Here is a 27,482-nt window from a genome sequence, read left to right as displayed (position 1 = left end):
TCACTACATACAGATTTATACAGCCACCACTAGAGGGAGCTCCCTACATACAGATTTATACAGTCACCACTAGAGGGAGCTTACTACATGCAGATTTATACAGCCATCACTAGAGGGAGCTCCATACATACAGATTTATACAGCCACCACTAGGAGGAGCTCACTACATACAGATTTATACAGCCACCACTAGGGGGAGCTCACTACATACAGATTTATACAGCCACCACTAGGGGGAGCTCCATACATACAGATTTATACAGCCACCACTAGGAGGAGCTAACTACATACAGATTTATACAGCCACCACTAGAGGGAGCTCACTACATACAGATTTATACAGTCACCACTAGAGGGAGCTCACTATATACAGATTTATACAGTCACCACTAGGAGGAGCTCATTACATACAGATTTATACAGCCACCACTAGGAGGAGCTCACTACATACAGATTTATACAGCCACCACTAGGGGGAGCTCACTACATACAGATTTATACAGCCACCACTAGGGGGAGCTCCATACATACAGATTTATACAGCCACCACTAGGAGGAGCTAACTACATACAGATTTATACAGCCACCACTAGAGGGAGCTCACTACATACAGATTTATACAGTCACCACTAGAGGGAGCTCACTATATACAGATTTATACAGTCACCACTAGGAGGAGCTCACTACATACAGATTTATACAGTCACCACTAGAGGGAGCTCACTACATACAGATTTATACAGCCACCACTAGGAGGAGCTCACTACATACAGATTTATACAGCCACCACTAGAGGGACCTCACTACATACAGATTTATACAGTCACCACTAGGAGGAGCTCACTAGATACAGATTTATACAGCCACCACTAGAGGGAGCTCACTACATACAGATTTATACAGCCACCACTAGAGGGAGCTCACTACATACAGATTTATACAGCTACCACTAGAGGGAGCTCACTACATACAGATTTATACAGCCACCACTAGAGGGAGCTCACCACATACAGAATTATACAGCCACCACTAGGAGGAGCTCACTACATACAGATTTATACAGCCACCACTAGGAGGAGCTCACTACATACAGATTTATACAGCCACCACTAGAGGGAGCTCACTACATGCAGATTTATACAGTCACCACTAGGGGGAGCTCACTACATACTGATTTATACAGTCACCACTAGGAGGAGCTCACTACATACAGATTTATACAGCCACCACTAGAGGGAGCTCACTACATACAGATTTATACAGCCACCACTAGGGGGAGCTCATTACATACTGATTTATACAGTCACCACTATGAGGAGCTCACTACATACAGATTTATACAGCCACCACTAGAGGGAGCTCCCTACATACAGATTTATACAGCCACCACTAGAGGGAGCTCACTACATACAGATATATACAGCCACCACTAGGAGGAGCTCACTACATACAGATTTATACAGCCACCACTAGGGGGAGCTCACTACATACAGATTTATACAGTCACCACTACGAGGAGCTCACTACATACAGATTTATACAGCCACCACTAGGGGGAGCTCACTACATACAGATTTATACAGCCACCACTAGAGGGAGCTCACTACATACAGATATATACAGCCACCACTAGGAGGAGCTCACTACATACAGATTTATACAGCCACCACTAGGAGGAGCTCACTGCATACAGATTTATACAGCCACCACTAGAGGGAGCTCACTACATACAGATTTATACAGCCACCACTAGAGGGAGCTCACTACATGCAGATTTATACAGCCACCACTAGGGGGAGCTCACTACATACAGATTTATACAGCCACCACTAGAGGAAGCTCACTACATACAGATTTATACAGCCACCACTAGGAGGAGCTCACTACATACAGATTTATACAGCCACCACTAGAGGGAGCTCACTACATACAGATTTATACAGCCACCACTAGGAGGAGCTCACTACATACAGATTTATACAGCCACCACTAGAGGGAGCTCACTGCATACAGATTTATACAGTCACCACTAGGAGGAGCTCACTACATACAGATTTATACAGTCACCACTAGAGGGAGCTCATTACATTCAGATTTATATAGCCACCACTAGAGGGGGCTCACTACATACAGATTTATACAGCCACCACTAGGAGGAGCTCACTACATACAGATTGTAATGCACACGCCCGGACTGACTGGCGTGTGCGTGTTTAGTGGTTCCACTGTGCCATGAACCGGAGAGTGCCTGGAGGGGCGTAACTAAGTATCTGCCCGATCCGACCAAGGTCGCAAGACGGCTAACGACGCCGTGCACCAGGGAGGAACCGAGCAGAGGGACCAGGGTCTACTCCAGGTCAGACTCCGGACACAGCTGTTGACCCACACCAGGGAATACAGCAACAGGCAGACTAGAGCGCAGGCTGGGTAGGGTCCAGTACAGACTGGGAGACAAATTCGGAGCCGCAGACGCGGTGGACAGGGCTGAGCAAAGCGAAACCACCACTAGAGGGAGCTTACTACATACAGATTTATACAGTCACCACTAGAGGGAGCTCACTACATACAGATTTATACAGTCACCACTAGAGGGAGCTCACTGCATACAGATTTATACAGTCACCACTAGAGGGAGCTCACTACATACAGATTTATACAGTCACCACTAGAGGGAGCTCACTACATACAGATTTATACAGTCACCACTAGGGGGAGCTCACTGCATACAGATTTATACAGCCACCACTAGGGGGAGCTCACTACATACAGATTTATACAGTCATCACTAGGGGGAGCTCACTACATACAGATTTATACAGTCACCACTAGAGGGAGCTCACTACATACAGATTTATACAGTCACCACTAGAGGGAGCTCACTACATACAGATTTATACAGTCACCACTAGAGGGAGCTCACTACATACAGATTTATACAGTCACCACTAGAGGGAGCTCACTACATACAGATTTATACAGTCACCACTAGGGGGTGCTCACTATATACAGATTTATACAGCCATCACTAGGAGGAGCTCACTACATACAGATTTATACAGCCACTACTAGGAGGAGCTCACTACATACAGATTTATACAGTCACCACTAGGAGGAGCTCACTACATACAGATTTATACAGCCACCACTAGGAGGAGCTCACTACATACAGATTTATACAGTCACCACTAGGCGGAGCTCACTACATACAGATTTATACAGTCACCACTAGGGGGTGCTCACTATATACAGATTTATACAGCCATCACTAGGAGGAGCTCACTACATACAGATTTATACAGCCACTACTAGGAGGAGCTCACTACATACAGATTTATACAGTCACCACTAGGAGGAGCTCACTACATACAGATTTATACAGTCACCACTAGGAGGAGCTCACTACATACAGATTTATACAGTCACCACTAGGCGGAGCTCACTACATACAGATTTATACAGTCACCACTAGGAGGAGCTCACTACATACAGATTTATACAGCCACGACTAGAGGGAGCTCACTACATACAGATTTATACAGCCACCACTAGGGGGAGCTCACTACATACAGATTTATACAGCCACCACTAGAGGGAGCTCACTACATACAGATTTATACAGCTACCACTAGAGGGAGCTCACTACATACAGATTTATACAGCCACCACTAGGGGGAGATCACTACATACAGATTTATACAGCCACCACTAGGAGGAGCTCACTACATACAGATTTATACAGCCACCACTAGGGGGAGCTCACTACATACAGATTTATACAGCCACCACTAGAGGGAGCTCACTACATACAGATTTATACAGCCACCACTAGAGGGAGCTCACTACATACAGATATATACAGCCACCACTAGGAGGAGCTCACTACATACAGATTTATACAGCCACCACTAGGGGGAGCTCACTACATACAGATTTATACAGCCACCACTAGAGGGAGCTCACTACATACAGATTTATACAGCCACCACTAGAGGGAGCTCACTACATGCAGATTTATACAGCCACCACTAGGGGGAGCTCACTACATACAGATTTATACAGCCACCACTAGAGGGAGCTCACTACATACAGATTTATACAGCCACCACTAGGAGGAGCTCACTACATACAGATTTATACAGCCACCACTAGGAGGAGCTCACTACATACAGATTTATACAGTCACCACTAGAGGGAGCTCATTACATACAGATTTATATAGCCACCACTAGAGGGGGCTCACTACATACAGATTTATACAGCCACCACTAGAGGGAGCTCACTACATACAGATTTATACAGCCACCACTAGAGGGAGCTCACTACATATAGATTTATACAGTCACCACTAGTGGGAGCTCACTATATATAGATTTATACAGTCACCACTAGAGGGAGCTCACTACATACAGATTTATACATTCACCACTAGGGGGAGCTCACTGCATACAGATTTATACAGTCACCACTAGAGGGGGCTCACTACATACAGATTTATACAGCCACCACTAGAGGGTGCTCACTACATACAGATTTATACAGCCATCACTAGAGGGGGCTCACTGCATACAGGTTTATACAGCCACCACTAGAGGGAGCTCACTACATACAGATTTATACAGTCACCACTAGAGGGGGCTCACTGCATACAGGTTTATACAGCCACCACTAGAGGGAGCTCACTACATATAGATTTATACAGCCACCACTAGGAGGAGCTCACTACATACAGATTTATACAGTCACCACTAGAGGGAGCTCACTACATACAGATTTATACAGTCACCACTAGAGGGAGCTCACTACATACAGATTTATACAGTCACCACTAGAGGGAGCTCACTATATACAGATTTATACAGCCATCACTAGGAGGAGCTCACTACATACAGATTTATACAGCCACCACTAGAGGGAGCTCACTACATACAGATTTATACAGTCACCACTAGGCGGAGCTCACTACATACAGATTTATACAGTCACCACTAGGCGGAGCTCACTACATACAGATTTATACAGTCACCACTAGGCGGAGCTCACTACATACAGATTTATACAGTCACCACTAGGAGGAGCTCACTACATACAGATTTATACAGTCACCACTAGGCGGAGCTCACTACATACAGATTTATACAGTCACCACTAGGAGGAGCTCACTACATACATATTTATACAGCCACGACTAGAGGGAGCTCACTGCATACAGATTTATACAGCCACCACTAGGGGGAGCTCGCTACATACAGATTTATACAGCCACCACTAGAGGGAGCTCACTACATACAGATTTATACAGCCAACACTAGGGGGAGCTCACTGCATACAGATTTATACAGTCCCCACTAGAGGGAGCTCACTACACACACATTTATACAGTCACCACTAGGAGGAGCTCACTACATACAGATTTATACAGCCACCACTAGAGGGAGCTCACTACATACAGATTTATACAGTCACCACTAGGGGGAGCTCACTGCATACAGATTTATACAGTCCCCACTAGAGGGAGCTCACTACATACAGATTTATACAGCCACCACTAGGGGGAGCTCACTATATACAGATTTATACAGCACCACTAGGGGGTGCTCACTACACACAGATTTATACAGTCACCACTAGGAGGAGCTCACTACATACAGATTTATATAGCCACCACTAGAGGGAGCTCACTACATATAGATTTATACAGCCACCACTAGAGGGAGCTCACTACATACAGATTTATATAGCCACCACTAGGGGGAGCTTACTACATACAGATTTATACAGTCACCACTAGAGGGAGCTCACTACATATAGATTTATACAGCCACCACTAGAGGGAGCTCACTACATATAGATTTATACAGCCACCACTAGAGGGAGCTCACTATATACAGATTTATATAGCCACCACTAGAGGGAGCTCACTACATATAGATTTATACAGCCACCACTAGGGGGAGCTCACTACATACAGATTTATACAGCCACCACTAGAGAGGGCTCACTACATACAGATTTATACAGTCACCACTAGAGGGAGCTCACTACATACAGATTTATACAGCCACCACTAGAGGGAGCTCACTACATACAGATTTATACAGCCACCATTAGGAGGAGCTCACTACATACAGATTTATACAGCCACCACTAGAGGGAGCTCACTACATACAGATTTATACAGCCACCACTAGGGAGAGCTCACTACATACAGATTTATACAGCCACCACTAGGAGGAGCTCACTACATACAGATTTATACAGCCATCACTAGAGGGAGCTCAATACATGCAGATTTATACAGTCACCACTAGGGGGAGCTCACTACATACTGATTTATACAGTCACCACTAGGAGGAGCACACTACATACAGATTTATACAGCCACCACTAGAGGGAGCTCACTACATACAGATTTATACAGCCACCACTAGGGGGAGCTCACTACATACTGATTTATACAGTCACCACTAGGAGGAGCTCACTACATACAGATTTATACAGTCACCACTAGGAGGAGCTCACTACATACAGATTTATACAGCCACCACTAGAGGGAGCTCACTACATACAGATTTATACAGCCACCACTAGGGGGAGCTCACTACATACTGATTTATACAGTCATCACTACGAGGAGCTCACTACATACAGATTTATACAGCCACCACTAGAGGGAGCTCACTACATACAGATTTATACAGCCACCACTAGAGGGAGCTCACTACATACAGATATATACAGCCACCACTAGGAGGAGCTCACTACATACAGATTTATACAGCCACCACTAGGGGGAGCTCACTACATACAGATTTATACAGCCACCACTAGAGGGAGCTCACTACATACAGATTTATACAGCCACCACTAGAGGGAGCTCACTACATGCAGATTTATACAGCCACCACTAGGGGGAGCTCACTACATACAGATTTATACAGCCACCACTAGAGGGAGCTCACTACATACAGATTTATACAGCCACCACTAGGAGGAGCTCACTACATACAGATTTATACAGCCACCACTAGGAGGAGCTCACTACATACAGATTTATACAGCCACCACTAGAGGGAGCTCACTACATACAGATTTATACAGCCACCACTAAAGGGAGCTCACTACATATAGATTTATACAGTCACCACTAGCGGGAGCTCACTATATATAGATTTATACAGTCACCACTAGAGGGAGCTCACTACATACAGATTTATACAGTCACCACTAGAGGGGGCTCACTACATACAGGTTTATACAGCCACCACTAGAGGGAGCTCACTACATATAGATTTATACAGCCACCACTAGGAGGAGCTCACTACATACAGATTTATACAGTCACCACTAGGCGGAGCTCACTACATACAGATTTATACAGTCACCACTAGGAGGAGCTCACTACATACAGATTTATACAGCCACGACTAGAGGGAGCTCACTACATACAGATTTATACAGCCACCACTAGGGGGAGCTCGCTACATACAGATTTATACAGCCACCACTAGAGGGAGCTCACTACATACAGATTTATACAGCCAACACTAGGGGCAGCTCACTGCATACAGATTTATACAGTCCCCACTAGAGGGAGCTCACTACACACAGATTTATACAGTCACCACTAGGAGGAGCTCACTACATACAGATTTATACAGCCACCACTAGAGGGAGCTCACTACATACAGATTTATACAGTCACCACTAGGGGGAGCTCACTGCATACAGATTTATACAGTCCCCACTAGAGGGAGCTCACTACATACAGATTTATACAGCCACCACTAGGGGGAGCTCACTATATACAGATTTATACAGCACCACTAGGGGATGCTCACTACACACAGATTTATACAGTCACCACTAGGAGGAGCTCACTACATACAGATTTATATAGCCACCACTAGAGGGAACTCACTACATATAGATTTATACAGCCACCACTAGAGGGAGCTCACTACATACAGATTTATATAGCCACCACTAGGGGGAGCTTACTACATACAGATTTATACAGTCACCACTAGAGGGAGCTCACTACATATAGATTTATACAGCCACCACTAGAGGGAGCTCACTACATATAGATTTATACAGCCACCACTAGAGGGAGCTCACTACATACAGATTTATATAGCCACCACTAGAGGGAGCTCACTACATATAGATTTATACAGCCACCACTAGGGGGAGCTCACTACATACAGATTTATATAGCCACCACTAGAGGGAGCTCACTACATATAGATTTATACAGCCACCACTAGAGGGAGCTCACTACATACAGATTTATACAGCCATCACTAGGGGGAGCTTACTACATACAGATTTATATAGCCACCACTAGAGGGAGCTCACTACATATAGATTTATATAGCCACCACTAGAGGGAGCTCACTACATATAGATTTATATAGCCACCACTAGAGGGAGCTTACTACGTACAGATTTATACAGTCACCACTAGAGGGAGCTCACTACATATAGATTTATATAGCCACCACTAGAGGGAGCTCACTACATACAGATTTATACAGCCACCACTAGAGGGAGCTCACTACATACAGATTTATACAGCCACCACTAGGGGGAGCTTACTACATACAGATTTATACAGTCACCACTAGAGGGAGCTCACTACATATAGATTTATATAGCCACCACTAGAGGGAGCTCACTACATACAGATTTATATAGCCACCACTAGAGGGAGCTCACTACATATAGATTTATACAGCCACCACTAGAGGGAGCTCACTACATACAGATTTATACAGCCACCACTAGGGGGAGCTTACTACATACAGATTTATACAGTCACCACTAGAGGGAGCTCACTACATATAGATTTATACAGCCACCACTAGGAGGAGCTCACTACATACAGATTTATATAGCCACCACTAGAGGGAGCTCACTACATATAGATTTATACAGTCACCACTAGGAGGAGCTCACTACATACAGATTTATATAGCCACCACTAGGGGGAGCTTACTACATACAGATTTATACAGTCACCACTAGAGGGAGCTCACTACATATAGATTTATACAGCCACCACTAGAGGGAGCTCACTACATATAGATTTATACAGCCACCACTAGAGGGAGCTCACTACATACAGGTTTATATAGCCACCACTAGAGGGAGCTCACTACATATAGATTTATACAGCCACCACTAGGAGGAGCTCACTACATGCAGATTTATACAGTCACCACTAGAGGGAGCTCACTACATACAGATTTATACAGCCACCACTAGAGAGGGCTCACTACATACAGATTTATACAGTCACCACTAGAGGGAGCTCACTACATACAGATTTATACAGCCACCATTAGAGGGAGCTCACTACATACAGATTTATACAGCCAGCACTAAAGGGAGCTCACTACATATAGATTTATACAGTCACCACTAGCGGGAGCTCACTATATATAGATTTATACAGTCACCACTAGAGGGAGCTCACTACATACAGATTTATACAGTCACCACTAGAGGGGGCTCACTACATACAGGTTTATACAGCCACCACTAGAGGGAGCTCACTACATATAGATTTATACAGCCACCACTAGGAAGAGCTCACTACATACAGATTTATACAGTCACCACTAGAGGGAGCTCACTACATACAGATTTATACAGTGACCACTAGAGGGAGCTCACTACAAACAGATTTATACAGTCACCACTAGAGGGAGCTCACTATATACAGATTTATACAGCCATCACTAGGAGGAGCTCACTACATACAGATTTATACAGCCACCACTAGGAGGAGCTCACTACATACAGATTTATACAGTCACCACTAGGCGGAGCTCACTACATACAGATTTATACAGTCACCACTAGGAGGAGCTCACTACATACAGATTTACACAGCCACCACTAGGGGGAGCTCACTACATACAGATTTATACAGCCACCACTAGGAGGAGCTCACTACATACAGATTTACACAGCCACCACTAGGGGAAGCTCACTACATACAGATTTATACAGCCACGACTAGAGGGAGCTCACTACATACAGATTTATACAGCCACCACTAGGGGGAGCTCGCTACATACAGATTTATACAGCCACCACTAGAGGGAGCTCACTACATACAGATTTATACAGCCAACACTAGGGGCAGCTCACTGCATACAGATTTATACAGTCCCCACTAGAGGGAGCTCACTACACACAGATTTATACAGTCACCACTAGGAGGAGCTCACTACATACAGATTTATACAGCCACCACTAGAGGGAGCTCACTACATACAGATTTATACAGTCACCACTAGGGGGAGCTCACTGCATACAGATTTATACAGTCCCCACTAGAGGGAGCTCACTACATACAGATTTATACAGCCACCACTAGGGGGAGCTCACTATATACAGATTTATACAGCACCACTAGGGGATGCTCACTACACACAGATTTATACAGTCACCACTAGGAGGAGCTCACTACATACAGATTTATATAGCCACCACTAGAGGGAGCTCACTACATATAGATTTATACAGCCACCACTAGAGGGAGCTCACTACATACAGATTTATATAGCCACCACTAGGGGGAGCTTACTACATACAGATTTATACAGTCACCACTAGAGGGAGCTCACTACATATAGATTTATACAGCCACCACTAGAGGGAGCTCACTACATATAGATTTATACAGCCACCACTAGAGGGAGCTCACTACATACAGATTTATATAGCCACCACTAGAGGGAGCTCACTACATATAGATTTATACAGCCACCACTAGGGGGAGCTCACTACATACAGATTTATATAGCCACCACTAGAGGGAGCTCACTACATATAGATTTATACAGCCACCACTAGAGGGAGCTCACTACATACAGATTTATACAGCCATCACTAGGGGGAGCTTACTACATACAGATTTATATAGCCACCACTAGAGGGAGCTCACTACATATAGATTTATATAGCCACCACTAGAGGGAGCTCACTACATATAGATTTATATAGCCACCACTAGAGGGAGCTTACTACATACAGATTTATACAGTCACCACTAGAGGGAGCTCACTACATATAGATTTATATAGCCACCACTAGAGGGAGCTCACTACATACAGATTTATACAGCCACTACTAGAGGGAGCTCACTACATACAGATTTATACAGCCACCACTAGGGGGAGCTTACTACATACAGATTTATACAGTCACCACTAGAGGGAGCTCACTACATATAGATTTATATAGCCACCACTAGAGGGAGCTCACTACATACAGATTTATATAGCCACCACTAGAGGGAGCTCACTACATATAGATTTATACAGCCACCACTAGAGGGAGCTCACTACATACAGATTTATACAGCCACCACTAGAGGGAGCTCACTACATATAGATTTATATAGCCACCACTAGAGGGAGCTCACTACATACAGATTTATATAGCCACCACTAGAGGGAGCTCACTACATATAGATTTATACAGCCACCACTAGAGGGAGCTCACTACATACAGATTTATACAGCCACCACTAGGGGGAGCTTACTACATACAGATTTATACAGTCACCACTAGAGGGAGCTCACTACATATAGATTTATACAGCCACCACTAGGAGGAGCTCACTACATACAGATTTATATAGCCACCACTAGAGGGAGCTCACTACATATAGATTTATACAGTCACCACTAGGAGGAGCTCACTACATACAGATTTATATAGCCACCACTAGGGGGAGCTTACTACATACAGATTTATACAGTCACCACTAGAGGGAGCTCACTACATATAGATTTATACAGCCACCACTAGAGGGAGCTCACTACATATAGATTTATACAGCCACCACTAGAGGGAGCTCACTACATACAGGTTTATATAGCCACCACTAGAGGGAGCTCACTACATATAGATTTATACAGCCACCACTAGGAGGAGCTCACTACATGCAGATTTATACAGTCACCACTAGAGGGAGCTCACTACATACAGATTTATACAGCCACCACTAGAGAGGGCTCACTACATACAGATTTATACAGTCACCACTAGAGGGAGCTCACTACATACAGATTTATACAGCCACCACTAGAGAGGGCTCACTACATACAGATTTATACAGCCACCATTAGAGGGAGCTCACTACATACAGATTTATACAGCCAGCACTAGAGGGAGCTCACTACATACAGATTTATACAGCCACCACTAGAGGGAGCTCACTACATATAGATTTATACAGTCACCACTAGGGGGAGCTCACTGCATACAGATTTATACAGCCACCACTAGAGGGAGCTCACTACATACAGATTTATACGGCCACCACTAGAGGGAGCTCACTACATATAGATTTATACAGTCACCACTAGGGGGTGCTCACTACATATAGATTTATACAGTCACCACTAGAGGGAGCTCACTACATACAGATTTATACAGTCACCACTAGAGGGAGCTCACTACATACAGATTTATACAGCCACCACTAGGGGGAGCTCACTACATACAGATTTATACAGCCACCACTAGAGAGGGCTCACTACATACAGTTTATACAGCCACCACTAGAGGGAGCTCACTACATACAGATTTATACAGCCACCACTAGGAGGAGCTCACTACATACAGATTTATACAGCCACCACTAGAGGGAGCTCACTACATACAGATTTATACAGTCACCACTAGAGGGAGTTCACTACATACAGATTTATACAGTCACCACTAGAGGGAGCTCACTACATACAGATTTATACAGTCACCACTAGACGGAGCTCACTACATACAAATTTATACAGCCACCACTAGAGGGAGCTCACTACATACAGATTTATACAGTCACCACTAGAGGGAGTTCACTACATACAGATTTATACAGTCACCACTAGAGGGAGCTCACTACATACAGATTTATACAGCCACCACTAGGGGGAGCTCACTACATACTGATTTATACAGTCATCACTACGAGGAGCTCACTACATACAGATTCATACAGCCACCACTAGAGGGAGCTCACTACATACAGATTTATACAGCCACCACTAGAGGGAGCTCACTACTTACAGATATATACAGCCACCACTAGGAGGAGCTCACTACATACAGATTTATACAGCCACCACTAGGGGGAGCTCACTACATACAGATTTATACAGCCACCACTAGAGGGAGCAAACTACATACAGATTTATACAGCCACCACTAGAGGGAGCTCACTACATGCAGATTTATACAGCCACCACTAGGGGGAGCTCACTACATACAGATTTATACAGCCACCACTAGCGGGAGCTCACTATATATAGATTTATATAGCCACCACTAGAGGGAGCTCACTACATACAGATTTATATAGCCACCACTAGAGGGAGCTCACTACATATAGATTTATACAGCCACCACTAGAGGGAGCTCACTACATACAGATTTATACAGCCACCACTAGGGGGAGCTTACTACATACAGATTTATACAGTCACCACTAGAGGGAGCTCACTACATATAGATTTATACAGCCACCACTAGGAGGAGCTCACTACATACAGATTTATATAGCCACCACTAGAGGGAGCTCACTACATATAGATTTATACAGTCACCACTAGGGGGAGCTCACTACATACAGATTTATATAGCCACCACTAGGGGGAGCTTACTACATACAGATTTATACAGTCACCACTAGAGGGAGCTCACTACATATAGATTTATACAGCCACCACTAGAGGGAGCTCACTACATATAGATTTATACAGCCACCACTAGAGGGAGCTCACTACATACAGGTTTATATAGCCACCACTAGAGGGAGCTCACTACATATAGATTTATACAGCCACCACTAGGAGGAGCTCACTACATGCAGATTTATACAGTCACCACTAGAGGGAGCTCACTACATACAGATTTATACAGCCACCACTAGAGAGGGCTCACTACATACAGATTTATACAGTCACCACTAGAGGGAGCTCACTACATACAGATTTATACAGCCACCACTAGAGAGGGCTCACTACATACAGATTTATACAGCCACCATTAGAGGGAGCTCACTACATACAGATTTATACAGCCAGCACTAGAGGGAGCTCACTACATACAGATTTATACAGCCACCACTAGAGGGAGCTCACTACATATAGATTTATACAGTCACCACTAGGGGGAGCTCACTGCATACAGATTTATACAGCCACCACTAGAGGGAGCTCACTACATACAGATTTATACGGCCACCACTAGAGGGAGCTCACTACATATAGATTTATACAGTCACCACTAGGGGGTGCTCACTACATATAGATTTATACAGTCACCACTAGAGGGAGCTCACTACATACAGATTTATACAGTCACCACTAGAGGGAGCTCACTACATACAGATTTATACAGCCACCACTAGGGGGAGCTCACTACATACAGATTTATACAGCCACCACTAGAGAGGGCTCACTACATACAGTTTATACAGCCACCACTAGAGGGAGCTCACTACATACAGATTTATACAGCCACCACTAGGAGGAGCTCACTACATACAGATTTATACAGCCACCACTAGAGGGAGCTCACTACATACAGATTTATACAGTCACCACTAGAGGGAGTTCACTACATACAGATTTATACAGTCACCACTAGAGGGAGCTCACTACATACAGATTTATACAGTCACCACTAGACGGAGCTCACTACATACAAATTTATACAGCCACCACTAGAGGGAGCTCACTACATACAGATTTATACAGTCACCACTAGAGGGAGTTCACTACATACAGATTTATACAGTCACCACTAGAGGGAGCTCACTACATACAGATTTATACAGCCACCACTAGGGGGAGCTCACTACATACTGATTTATACAGTCATCACTACGAGGAGCTCACTACATACAGATTTATACAGCCACCACTAGAGGGAGCTCACTACATACAGATTTATACAGCCACCACTAGAGGGAGCTCACTACTTACAGATATATACAGCCACCACTAGGAGGAGCTCACTACATACAGATTTATACAGCCACCACTAGGGGGAGCTCACTACATACAGATTTATACAGCCACCACTAGAGGGAGCAAACTACATACAGATTTATACAGCCACCACTAGAGGGAGCTCACTACATGCAGATTTATACAGCCACCACTAGGGGGAGCTCACTACATACAGATTTATACAGCCACCACTAGAGGGAGCTCACTACATACAGATTTATACAGCCACCACTAGGAGGAGCTCACTACATACAGATTTATACAGCCACCACTAGGAGGAGCTCACTACATACAGATTTATACAGCCACCACTAGAGGGAGCTCACTACATACAGATTTATACAGCCACCACTAAAGGGAGCTCACTACATATAGATTTATACAGTCACCACTAGCGGGAGCTCACTATATATAGATTTATACAGTCACCACTAGAGGGAGCTCACTACATACAGATTTATACAGTCACCACTAGAGGGGGCTCACTACATACAGATTTATACAGCCACCACTAGAGGGAGCTCACTACATACAGATTTATACAGCCACCACTAGAGGGTGCTCACTACATACAGATTTATACAGCCATCACTAGAGAGAGGTCACTACATACAGATTTATACAGTCACCACTAGAGGGGGCTCACTGCATACAGGTTTATACAGCCACCACTAGAGGGAGCTCACTACATATAGATTTATACAGCCACCACTAGGAGGAGCTCACTACATACAGATTTATACAGTCACCACTAGAGGGAGCTCACTACATACAGATTTATACAGTGACCACTAGAGGGAGCTCACTACATACAGATTTATACAGTCACCACTAGAGGGAGCTCACTATATACAGATTTATACAGCCATCACTAGGAGGAGCTCACTACATACAGATTTATACAGCCACCACTAGGAGGAGCTCACTACATACAGATTTATACAGTCACCACTAGGCGGAGCTCACTACATACAGATTTATACAGCCACCACTAGAGGGAGCTCACTACTTACAGATATATACAGCCACCACTAGGAGGAGCTCACTACATACAGATTTATACAGCCACCACTAGGGGGAGCTCACTACATACAGATTTATACAGCCACCACTAGAGGGAGCAAACTACATACAGATTTATACAGCCACCACTAGAGGGAGCTCACTACATGCAGATTTATACAGCCACCACTAGGGGGAGCTCACTACATACAGATTTATACAGCCACCACTAGAGGGAGCTCACTACATACAGATTTATACAGCCACCACTAGGAGGAGCTCACTACATACAGATTTATACAGCCACCACTAGGAGGAGCTCACTACATACAGATTTATACAGCCACCACTAGAGGGAGCTCACTACATACAGATTTATACAGCCACCACTAAAGGGAGCTCACTACATATAGATTTATACAGTCACCACTAGCGGGAGCTCACTATATATAGATTTATACAGTCACCACTAGAGGGAGCTCACTACATACAGATTTATACAGTCACCACTAGAGGGGGCTCACTACATACAGATTTATACAGCCACCACTAGAGGGAGCTCACTACATACAGATTTATACAGCCACCACTAGAGGGTGCTCACTACATACAGATTTATACAGCCATCACTAGAGAGAGGTCACTACATACAGATTTATACAGTCACCACTAGAGGGGGCTCACTGCATACAGGTTTATACAGCCACCACTAGAGGGAGCTCACTACATATAGATTTATACAGCCACCACTAGGAGGAGCTCACTACATACAGATTTATACAGTCACCACTAGAGGGAGCTCACTACATACAGATTTATACAGTGACCACTAGAGGGAGCTCACTACATACAGATTTATACAGTCACCACTAGAGGGAGCTCACTATATACAGATTTATACAGCCATCACTAGGAGGAGCTCACTACATACAGATTTATACAGCCACCACTAGGAGGAGCTCACTACATACAGATTTATACAGTCACCACTAGGCGGAGCTCACTACATACAGATTTATACAGTCACCACTAGGAGGAGCTCACTACATACAGATTTATACAGCCACGACTAGAGGGAGCTCACTACATACAGATTTATACAGCCACCACTAGGGGGAGCTCGCTACATACAGATTTATACAGCCACCACTAGAGGGAGCTCACTACATACAGATTTATACAGCCAACACTAGGGGCAGCTCACTGCATACAGATTTATACAGTCCCCACTAGAGGGAGCTCACTACACACAGATTTATACAGTCACCACTAGGAGGAGCTCACTACATACAGATTTATACAGCCACCACTAGAGGGAGCTCACTACATACAGATTTATACAGTCACCACTAGGGGGAGCTCACTGCATACAGATTTATACAGTCCCCACTAGAGGGAGCTCACTACATACAGATTTATACAGCCACCACTAGGGGGAGCTCACTATATACAGATTTATACAGCACCACTAGGGGATGCTCACTACACATAGATTTATACAGTCACCACTAGGAGGAGCTCACTACATACAGATTTATATAGCCACCACTAGAGGGAGCTCACTACATATAGATTTATACAGCCACCACTAGAGGGAGCTCACTACATACAGATTTATATAGCCACCACTAGGGGGAGCTTACTACATACAGATTTATACAGTCACCACTAGAGGGAGCTCACTACATATAGATTTATACAGCCACCACTAGAGGGAGCTCACTACATATAGATTTATACAGCCACCACTAGAGGGAGCTCACTACATACAGATTTATATAGCCACCACTAGAGGGAGCTCACTACATATAGATTTATACAGCCACCACTAGGGGGAGCTCACTACATACAGATTTATATAGCCACCACTAGAGGGAGCTCACTACATATAGATTTATACAGCCACCACTAGAGGGAGCTCACTACATACAGATTTATACAGCCATCACTAGGGGGAGCTTACTACATACAGATTTATATAGCCACCACTAGAGGGAGCTCACTACATATAGATTTATATAGCCATCACTAGGGGGAGCTTACTACATACAGATTTATACAGTCACCACTAGAGGGAGCTCACTACATATAGATTTATATAGCCACCACTAGAGGGAGCTCACTACATACAGATTTATACAGCCACCACTAGAGGGAGCTCACTACATACAGATTTATACAGCCACCACTAGGGGGAGCTTACTACATACAGATTTATACAGTCACCACTAGAGGGAGCTCACTACATATAGATTTATATAGCCACCACTAGAGGGAGCTCACTACATACAGATTTATATAGCCACCACTAGAGGGAGCTCACTACATATAGATTTATACAGCCACCACTAGAGGGAGCTCACTACATACAGATTTATACAGCCACCACTAGGGGGAGCTTACTACATACAGATTTATACAGTCACCACTAGAGGGAGCTCACTACATATAGATTTATACAGCCACCACTAGGAGGAGCTCACTACATACAGATTTATATAGCCACCACTAGAGGGAGCTCACTACATATAGATTTATACAGTCACCACTAGGAGGAGCTCACTACATACAGATTTAGATAGCCACCACTAGGGGGAGCTTACTACATACAGATTTATACAGTCACCACTAGAGGGAGCTCACTACATATAGATTTATACAGCCACCACTAGAGGGAGCTCACTACATATAGATTTATACAGCCACCACTAGAGGGAGCTCACTACATACAGGTTTATATAGCCACCACTAGAGGGAGCTCACTACATATAGATTTATACAGCCACCACTAGGAGGAGCTCACTACATGCAGATTTATACAGTCACCACTAGAGGGAGCTCACTACATACAGATTTATACAGCCACCACTAGAGAGGGCTCACTACATACAGATTTATACAGTCACCACTAGAGGGAGCTCACTACATACAGATTTATACAGCCACCACTAGAGAGGGCTCACTACATACAGATTTATACAGCCACCATTAGAGGGAGCTCACTACATACAGATTTATACAGCCAGCACTAGAGGGAGCTCACTACATACAGATTTATACAGCCACCACTAGAGGGAGCTCACTACATATAGATTTATACAGTCACCACTAGGGGGAGCTCACTGCATACAGATTTATACAGCCACCACTAGAGGGAGCTCACTACATATAGATTTATACAGTCACCACTAGGGGGTGCTCACTACATATAGATTTATACAGTCACCACTAGAGGGAGCTCACTACATACAGATTTATACAGTCACCACTAGAGGGAGCTCACTACATACAGATTTATACAGCCACCACTAGGGGGAGCTCACTACATACAGATTTATACAGCCACCACTAGAGAGGGCTCACTACATACAGTTTATACAGCCACCACTAGAGGGAGCTCACTACATACAGATTTATACAGCCACCACTAGGAGGAGCTCACTACATACAGATTTATACAGCCACCACTAGAGGGAGCTCACTACATACAGATTTATACAGTCACCACTAGAGGGAGTTCACTACATACAGATTTATACAGTCACCACTAGAGGGAGCTCACTACATACAGATTTATACAGTCACCACTAGACGGAGCTCACTACATACAGATTTATACAGCCACCACTAGGAGGAGCTCACTACATACAGATTTATACAGCCACCACTAGAGGGAGCTCACTACATACAGATTTATACAGTCACCACTAGAGGGAGCTCACTACATACAGATTTATACAGCCACCACTAGACGGAGCTCACTACATACAAATTTATACAGTCACCACTAGAGAGGGCTCACTACATACAGATTTATACAGCCACCACTAGAGGGAGCTCACTACATACAGATTTATACAGTCACCACTAGAGAGGGCTCACTACATACAGATTTATACAGCCACCACTAGAGGGAGCTCACTACATACAGATTTATACAGTCACCACTAGGAGGAGCTCACTACATACAGATTTATACAGCCACCACTAGGGGGAGTTCACTGCATACAGAGGAGCAGTGTGCGCACTGGTGATTACAGCCCCGCTCACCCGTTGGTTTCCAGAGCCCGGACATGAGGGAGAATGTAACGTGACATCACAGGAAGCCGGAGATTCTCAGCCAGAGGTCATGTGACCAGAGGAGACGCTCTGGTTATAGCAGGAGGTGACAGCGAGGCATTTCGTGAAGAGCTGATCTATAGCTATTGGTGTAGGAGAGGGGCTGCACTTTCCATTGGAAATTACTAATTTTTCCAACATTTTTTCCTTCCCCTAAGTCCTATCCAATCGCTGGAGAGCCGGGGTCTGGCCGCCCACAGGACGCCCCTCTGCCAGGTGGACATGATCGTGCTACGGACCAGCAGCTCCTTTATATCACTGAGAAGAAAGAAGGAATTCAGCGGACGGCTGTGCCTGGCGGAGCTGCCCCTGAGCAGCAGGTACCACCCCGCCCTACATGTGCTGGAGCCCCTGACCAGGTCACAAACGGGGGCAATCACTGCACAGTATATATACAGTACACACCAAAAGTTTGGACACACCTTCTCATTTAAAGATTTTTCTGTATTTTCATGACTTTGAAAATTGTCCATTCACACTGAAGGCACCAAAACTATGAATTACCACATGTGGAATTATATACTTAACAAAAAAGTGTGAAACAACTGAAAATATGTCTTATATTCTAGGTTCTTCACAGTAGCCACCTTTTGCTTTGATGACTGCTTTGCACACTCTTGGCATTCTCTTGATGAGCTTCAAGAGGTAGTCACCGGAAATGGTCTTCACTTCACAGGTGTGCCCTGTCAGGTTTAATGAGTGGGATTTCTTGCCTTATAAATGGGGTTGGGACCATCAGTTGTGTTGTGCAGAAGTCAGGTGGATACACAGCTGATAGTCCTACTGAATATACTGTTAGAATTTGTATTATGGCAAGAAAAAAGCATCTAAGTAAAGAAAAACGAGTGGCCATCATTACTTTAAGAAATGAAGGTCAGTCAGTGCGAAAAATTGGGCAAACTTTGAAAGTGTCCCCAAGTGCAGTTGCAAAAACCATCAAGCGCTACAAAGAAACTGGCTCACATGAGGACCGCCCCAGGAAAGGAAGACCAAGAGTCACCTCTGCTTCTGAGGATAAGTTTATCTGAGTCACCAGCCTCAGAAATCGCAGGTTAACAGCAGCTCAGATTAGAGACCAGGTCAATGCCACACAGAGTTCTAGCAGCAGACACATCTCTACAACAACTGTTAAGAGGAGACTTTGTGCAGCCGGCCTTCATGGTAAAATAGCTGCTAGGAAACCACTGCTAAGGACAGGCAACAAGCAGAAGAGACTTGTTTGGGCTAAAGAACACAAGGAATGGACATTACACCAGTGGAAATCTGCTTTGGTTTGATGAGTCCAAATTTGAGATCTTTGGTTCCAACCACCGTGTCTTTGTGTGACACAGAAAAGGTGAACGGATGGACTCTACATGCCTGGTTCCCACCGTGAAGCATGGAGGAGGAGGTGTGATGGTGTGGGGGGGCTTTGCTGGTGACACTGTTGGGGATTTATTCAAAATTGAAGGCATACTGAACCAGCATGGCTACCACAGCATCTTGCAGCGGCATGCTATTCCATCCGGTTTGAGTTTAGTTGGACCATCATTTATTTTTCAACAGGACAATGACCCCAAACAACCTCCAGGCTGTGTAAGGGCTATTTGACCAAGAAGGAGAGTGATGGGGGGCTACGCCAGATGACCTGGCCTCCACAGTCACCAGACCTGAACCCAATCGAGATGGTTTGGGGTGAGCTGGACCGCAGAGTGAAGGCAAAAGGGCCAACAAGTGCTAAGCATCTCTGGGAACTCCTTCAAGATTGTTGGAAGACCATTTCCGGTGACCACCTCTTGAAGCTCATCAAGAGAATGCCAAGAGTGTGCAAAGCAGTCATCAAAGCAAAAGGTGGCTACTGTGAAGACCCTAGAATATAAGACATATTTTCAGTTGTTTCACACTTTTTTGTTAAGTATATAATTCCACATGTGGTAATTCATAGTTTTGATGCCTTCAGTGTGAATGTACAATTTTCATAGTCATGAAAATACAGAAAAACTTTCAAACTTTTGGTCTGTACTATATATATATACAGGAGTGACAGCATGAGGGAGAGGAAGTGATGGAGATCACAGGAGACGTCACTGATCTGTACATGGTGTCCGAGGTCTGAGTGTCGTGCAGAAATCCCGACACCTCCGGCCTTCGCTGCTGTCACTGAGGTCATTAATGGTCTATGAGCGCCTGCGTGACCTGAACCTGCTCCGGTGGCTGCAGTGTCCCATTGAGCACATCGTGGACATCATTGGTCGGTGATTACACAGGAGCTCCCGGCAGCGTCTCCGGACTTGTCTCCATCCAGCACATCGGGGACATCATTGGTCGGTGATTACACAGGAGCTGCCGGCAGCGTCTCCGGACTTGTCTCCATCCAGCACATCGGGGACGTCATTGGTCGGTTATTACACAGGAGCTGCCGGCAGCGTCTCCGGACTTGTCTCCATCAAGCACATCGGGGACGTCATTGGTCGGTGATTACACAGGAGCTGCCGGCAGCGTCTCCGGACTTGTCTCCATCCAGCACATCGGGGACGTCATTGGTCGGTGATTACACAGGAGCTGCCGGCAGCGTCTCCGGACTTGTCTCCATCGAGCACATCGTGGACGTCATTGGTCGGTAATTACACAGGAGCTGCCGGCAGCGTCTCCGGACTTGTCTCCATCAAGCACATCGGGGACGTCATTGGTCGGTGATTACACAGGAGCTGCCGGCAGCGTCTCCGGACTTGTCTCCATCGAGCACATCGTGGACGTCATTGGTCGGTGATTACACAGGAGCTGCCGGCAGCGTCTCCGGACTTGTCTCCATCGAGCACATCGTGGACGTCATTGGTCGGTGATTACACAGGAGCTGCCGACAGCATCTCTGGACTTGTCTCCATTGAGCACATGGGGGACGTCATTGGTCGGTGATTACACAGGAGCTGCCAGCAGCATCTCTGGACTTGTCTACATTGAGCACATCGGGGATGTCATTGGTCGGTGATTACACAGGAGCTGCCGGCAGCGTCTCTGGACTTGTATCCATCCAGCACATCGGGGATGTCATTGGTCGGTGATTACACAGGATCTGCCGGCAGTGTCTCCGGACTTGTCTCCATCCAGCACATCGGGGATGTCATTGGTCAGTGGTTACACAGGAGCTGCCGGCAGCGTCTCCGGACTTGTCTCCATCCAGCACATTGGGGATGTCATTGGTCGGTGATTACACAGGAGCTGCCGGCAGCGTCTCCGGACTTGTCTCCATCCAGCACATCGGGGTTGTCATTGGTCGGTGATTACACAGGAGCTGCTGGCAGCGTCTCCGGACTTGTCTCCATCGAGCACATCGTGGACGTCATTGGTCGGTGATTACACAGGAGCTGCCGGCAGCATCTCTGGACTTGTCTCCATTGAGCACATGGGGGACGCCATTGGTCGGTGATTACACAGGAGCTGCCGGCAGCATCTCTGGACTTGTCTCCATTGAGCACATCGGGGATGTCATTGGTCGGTGATTACACAGGAGCTGCAGGCAGCGTCTCCGGACTTGTCTCCATCCAGCACATCGGGGATGTCATTGGTCGGTGATTACACAGGAGCTGCCAGCAGCGGATCTTGATGATTTGTACTTTCAGCGGCAGAACCTTCCTCAGACGGCCATTAATGACCTCAGTGACAGCAGCGGAGGCCGGAGGTGCCAGGATTTCTGCACGCAGCTCAGACCCCGGACTGGAGAATCAGGACGTTCCATGACTTTTCCTTCTTGGTGTTGAGGAGTATACATATATATATATATTCCTGCTAGATTGTTGCTGATGTATCCAGCTGTAGAACAAAAGAACAGGAGAAGGACCCTAATAACCGGAAACTCATTACTTAAAGCGGTCCCCAGCGAGCAGAACTCGGGGTGCGGTATTTGTGGTTTATTTTCCTGCAGGGTCTCACTAACAGGAGAATCTCTATTAGTCTACAATAACCTTTCGGTTTCTATTCTTAAAGGGGGTCTCCGCTACTTAATATCAGATCAGTGGAGGTCTGACCCCGGTACTCCCCACAGATCCGCCGTTATCAGCTCCGTCTGAATGTAGACAGTGCGCGGAGCAGCGCAGCTCCAGACCCCCACCGATCTGATATTAAGGACAAGTCAGCAATGTCAAAGGAGTGCAGACCCCCTTAAACCATCTACACTTACATTTATAGGCTAAAAACCTGTTCTGATCTATTACTTCTCACAGCTGAGGGTTTGTCACAGCTGAGGGTTTGTCACAGCTGAGGGTTTGTTACATTGTGCTAATGTTGATCAGACCTGGGCAATTAATTTTCTCAAGGGGTCATATGAGAGACCCAGACTGTTGTGGAGATCGAACCAATAGACTAAAATTACAGTGGGTACGGAAAGTATTCAGACCCCTTTACATTTTTCACTCTTTGTTTCATTGTAGCCATTTGGTAAATTCTAAAAAGTTCATTTTTTTCTCAGTAAAGTCCACGCTGTGCCCCATCTGGACTGAAAAAAACAGAAATGTAGAAATTTGTGCAAATTTATTAAAAAAGAAAAACTGAAATATCCCATGGTCATAAGTATTCAGCCCCTTTGCTCAGACACTCATATATAAGTCACATGCTGTCCATTTCCTTGTGATCCTCCTTGAGATGGTTCTACTCCTTCATTGGAGTCCAGCTGGGTTTCATTAAACTGATAGGACTTGATTTGGAAAGGCGCACACCTGTCTATATAAGACCTCACAGCTCACAGTGCATGTCAGACCAAATGAGAATCATGAGCTCAAAAGGAACTGCCCAAGGAGCTCAGAGACAGAATTGTGGCAAGGCACAGATCTGGCCAAGGTTGCAAAATAATTTCTACATTACTCAAGGTTCCTAAGAGCACAGTGGCCTCCATAATCCTTAAATGGAAGAAGTTTGGGACCACCAGAAGTCTTCCTAGACCTGACTGTCCAGCCAAACTGAACAATTGTGGGAGAAGAGCCTTGGTGAGAGAGGTAAAGAAGAACCCCAAGATCACTGTGGCTGAGCTCCAGAGATGCAGTAGGGCGATGGGAGAAAGTTCCACAAAGTCAACTATCACGACGGAAGCCTCTCCTCAGTGCAAGACATATGAAAGCCGCATAGAGTTTGCTCAAAAACACATGAAGGACTCCCAGACTATGAGAAATAAGATTCTCAGGTCTGATGAGACGAAGATAGAACTTTTTGGTGATAATTCTAAGCGGCTTGTGTGGAGAAAACCAGGCACTGCTCATCACCTGCCCAATACAATCCCAACAGTGAAACATGGTGGTGGCAGCATCATGCTGTGGGGGTGTTTTTCACTTTCCGTACCCACTGTATGTTCAATATTAACATACAGTTACTATTAATATAAAATAATATCATTATATCACTTAATACTGAGCAGGACTTTAATATAGTGATATTCAGCCCTTGTACCTCACAGCCCCCCACACAGTCTGATGGTCTTCATAGCCCCCCACACAGTCTGATGGTCCTCACAGCCCCCCACACAGTCTGATGGTCCTCACAGCCCCCCACACAGTCTGATGGTCCTCACAGCCCCCCACACAGTCTGATGGTCCTCACAGCCCCCCACACAGTCTGATGGTCCTCACAGCCTCTCACACAGTATCATGGTCCTCACAGGCCCCCACACAGTCTGATGGTCCTCACAGCCCCCCACACAGTCTGATGGTCCTCACAGCCCCCCACACAGTCTGATGGTCCTCACAGCCTCTCACACAGTATCATGGTCCTCACAGGCCCCCACACAGTCTGATGGTCCTCACAGCCCCCCACACAGTCTGATGGTCCTCACAGCCCCTCACACAGTATAATGGTCCTCACAGCCCCCCACAGAATTATCTCCTGAGGATGCAGACCAGTGACATCGGGATGCCCAGCAGAGAGGGCGGCACATGCTGCGGCCCGTGGGCCACTGTTTTCAGCCCCTCGGCTGTCTCGGCCGGTGGGCTGCACTTTGCCCAGGTCTGGTGTAGACAATCCTCTCCTCCCAGTTTGTTACAATGTATCAGTCCGGTTTACCTGCATTATCTTGGTATGGTGGAGATGTAACAAACCCTCAGCTGTGAGAATGATTTAACCTACATTCACGTGGTTTTTTTGCTGCGTTCTTTTTGCTCTCTTCGCAGTAAAAAAGTTGCTTATAAAAATCAGGTTTTGTTGCATTTCTGCTGCATTTTTGGTGCAGATTATGTGTCATTTGTCTACAGTACATGGTTATTAAAGTTAGTTTCATTCACCAAAAAAACAGCAAAATTGCTGCAAAAACGCAGAGTTGCCCCTTCCCATCGCTTTCTATGGTGAAAAAATGCTGCAAAAGCGCTGAATGCACAGACATGAAGCAGACTTAGACAAGGCGTGGGATGCAGTCAGGAAGCGCGAACGAGTGCAGGAGCTTTCTGACATCTCAGAGCTGTCGCTGCTCCTGTAAAAAGCTGCTATTAATTTACATAAAAAACGCAGCGTGTGAACACCGCCTACATCTGGATCAGTTTTCAGCCTGAGTAGAAACGTTCAGTCGCTAACAGTCAGCAGAGGTCTTGAGAGTAGTGGGGACGTCCGGTTGGTATTGGGGCTCCAGGTTTCGGGGGGCGCTGTGCCCCTCGCCTGTGTGTAACGCTGCCGCTTGTCACATATAACCGTATACCGGCTTCTCTCTTCAGACAGGAGATGACGTGTTTACCGGAGACGCTGACGTTCTCGGGCAGCGGCCACCAGACCCACAACTTAGCGGACAGCAGAGGCCACCGCTGCCAGTAACACCGCCGCCGTCCACCTACCGCGGGGGAGGGGTCATCTGTATACAGACGAGAGACGACGCCAGGACCCCCGGGGGCCACACTCTGGAGGGGGGGACATCCGCAGGCAAGACCCCAACAAAGACCCGTCCTGTCCTGTGTAAATATAGTGGAGCTGAGGATTTGTTACAACTGGATCCAGTCTGGATAAACCGCCTAGCGAGTGTGGCAGCCCGGACCGACCGTATAAACGAAGCATACCGCCTGTTAGGGGACATGGCCCCTATAGACATCGCCCCTATAGACATTGCATCTACGGACATGGCCCCTATAGACATTGCATCTACGGACATGGCCTCTATAGATTTCACCCCTGTAGACATCGCCCCTATAGACACAGCCCCTATAGACATTGCATCTACGGACATGGCCCCTATAGATATCACCCCTGTAGACATCGCCCCTATAGACACAGCCCCTATAGACATTGGCCCCTATAGACATTGGCCCCTATAGACATTGGCCCCTATAGACATGGCCCCTTAGTTCTCTAATCACTTCCTCAGCTCTGCAGAAAGACGTTTAATCAAAT

The 27,482-nt window shown here is 45.6% G+C and overlaps 1 protein-coding gene across 1 annotated transcript in view; it reads left to right on the top strand.

The window, feature by feature from the left end:
* The window catches only part of PLA1A (phospholipase A1 member A), an 89,744-nt gene extending 62,692 nt beyond the window's left edge, over positions 1-27,052 (top strand). The window contains exons 10-11 of the mRNA XM_073668726.1: positions 20,309-20,470; positions 26,816-27,052. Coding sequence (XP_073524827.1) covers positions 20,309-20,470; positions 26,816-26,912 — 259 coding nt within the window. The 3' untranslated portion in view covers positions 26,913-27,052. The remainder of the gene's footprint in view (positions 1-20,308; positions 20,471-26,815) is intronic.
* Positions 27,053-27,482: the final 430 nt, after the last annotated feature.

This window comes from Phyllobates terribilis, unplaced genomic scaffold (genome assembly GCF_046119375.1).
Source record: "Phyllobates terribilis strain yellow unplaced genomic scaffold, ASM4611937v1 Scaffold_2__4_contigs__length_985480577, whole genome shotgun sequence".
NCBI classification, from domain to species: domain Eukaryota; kingdom Metazoa; phylum Chordata; class Amphibia; order Anura; family Dendrobatidae; genus Phyllobates; species Phyllobates terribilis.
This window is presented reverse-complemented; position numbering and strand designations above follow the sequence as displayed.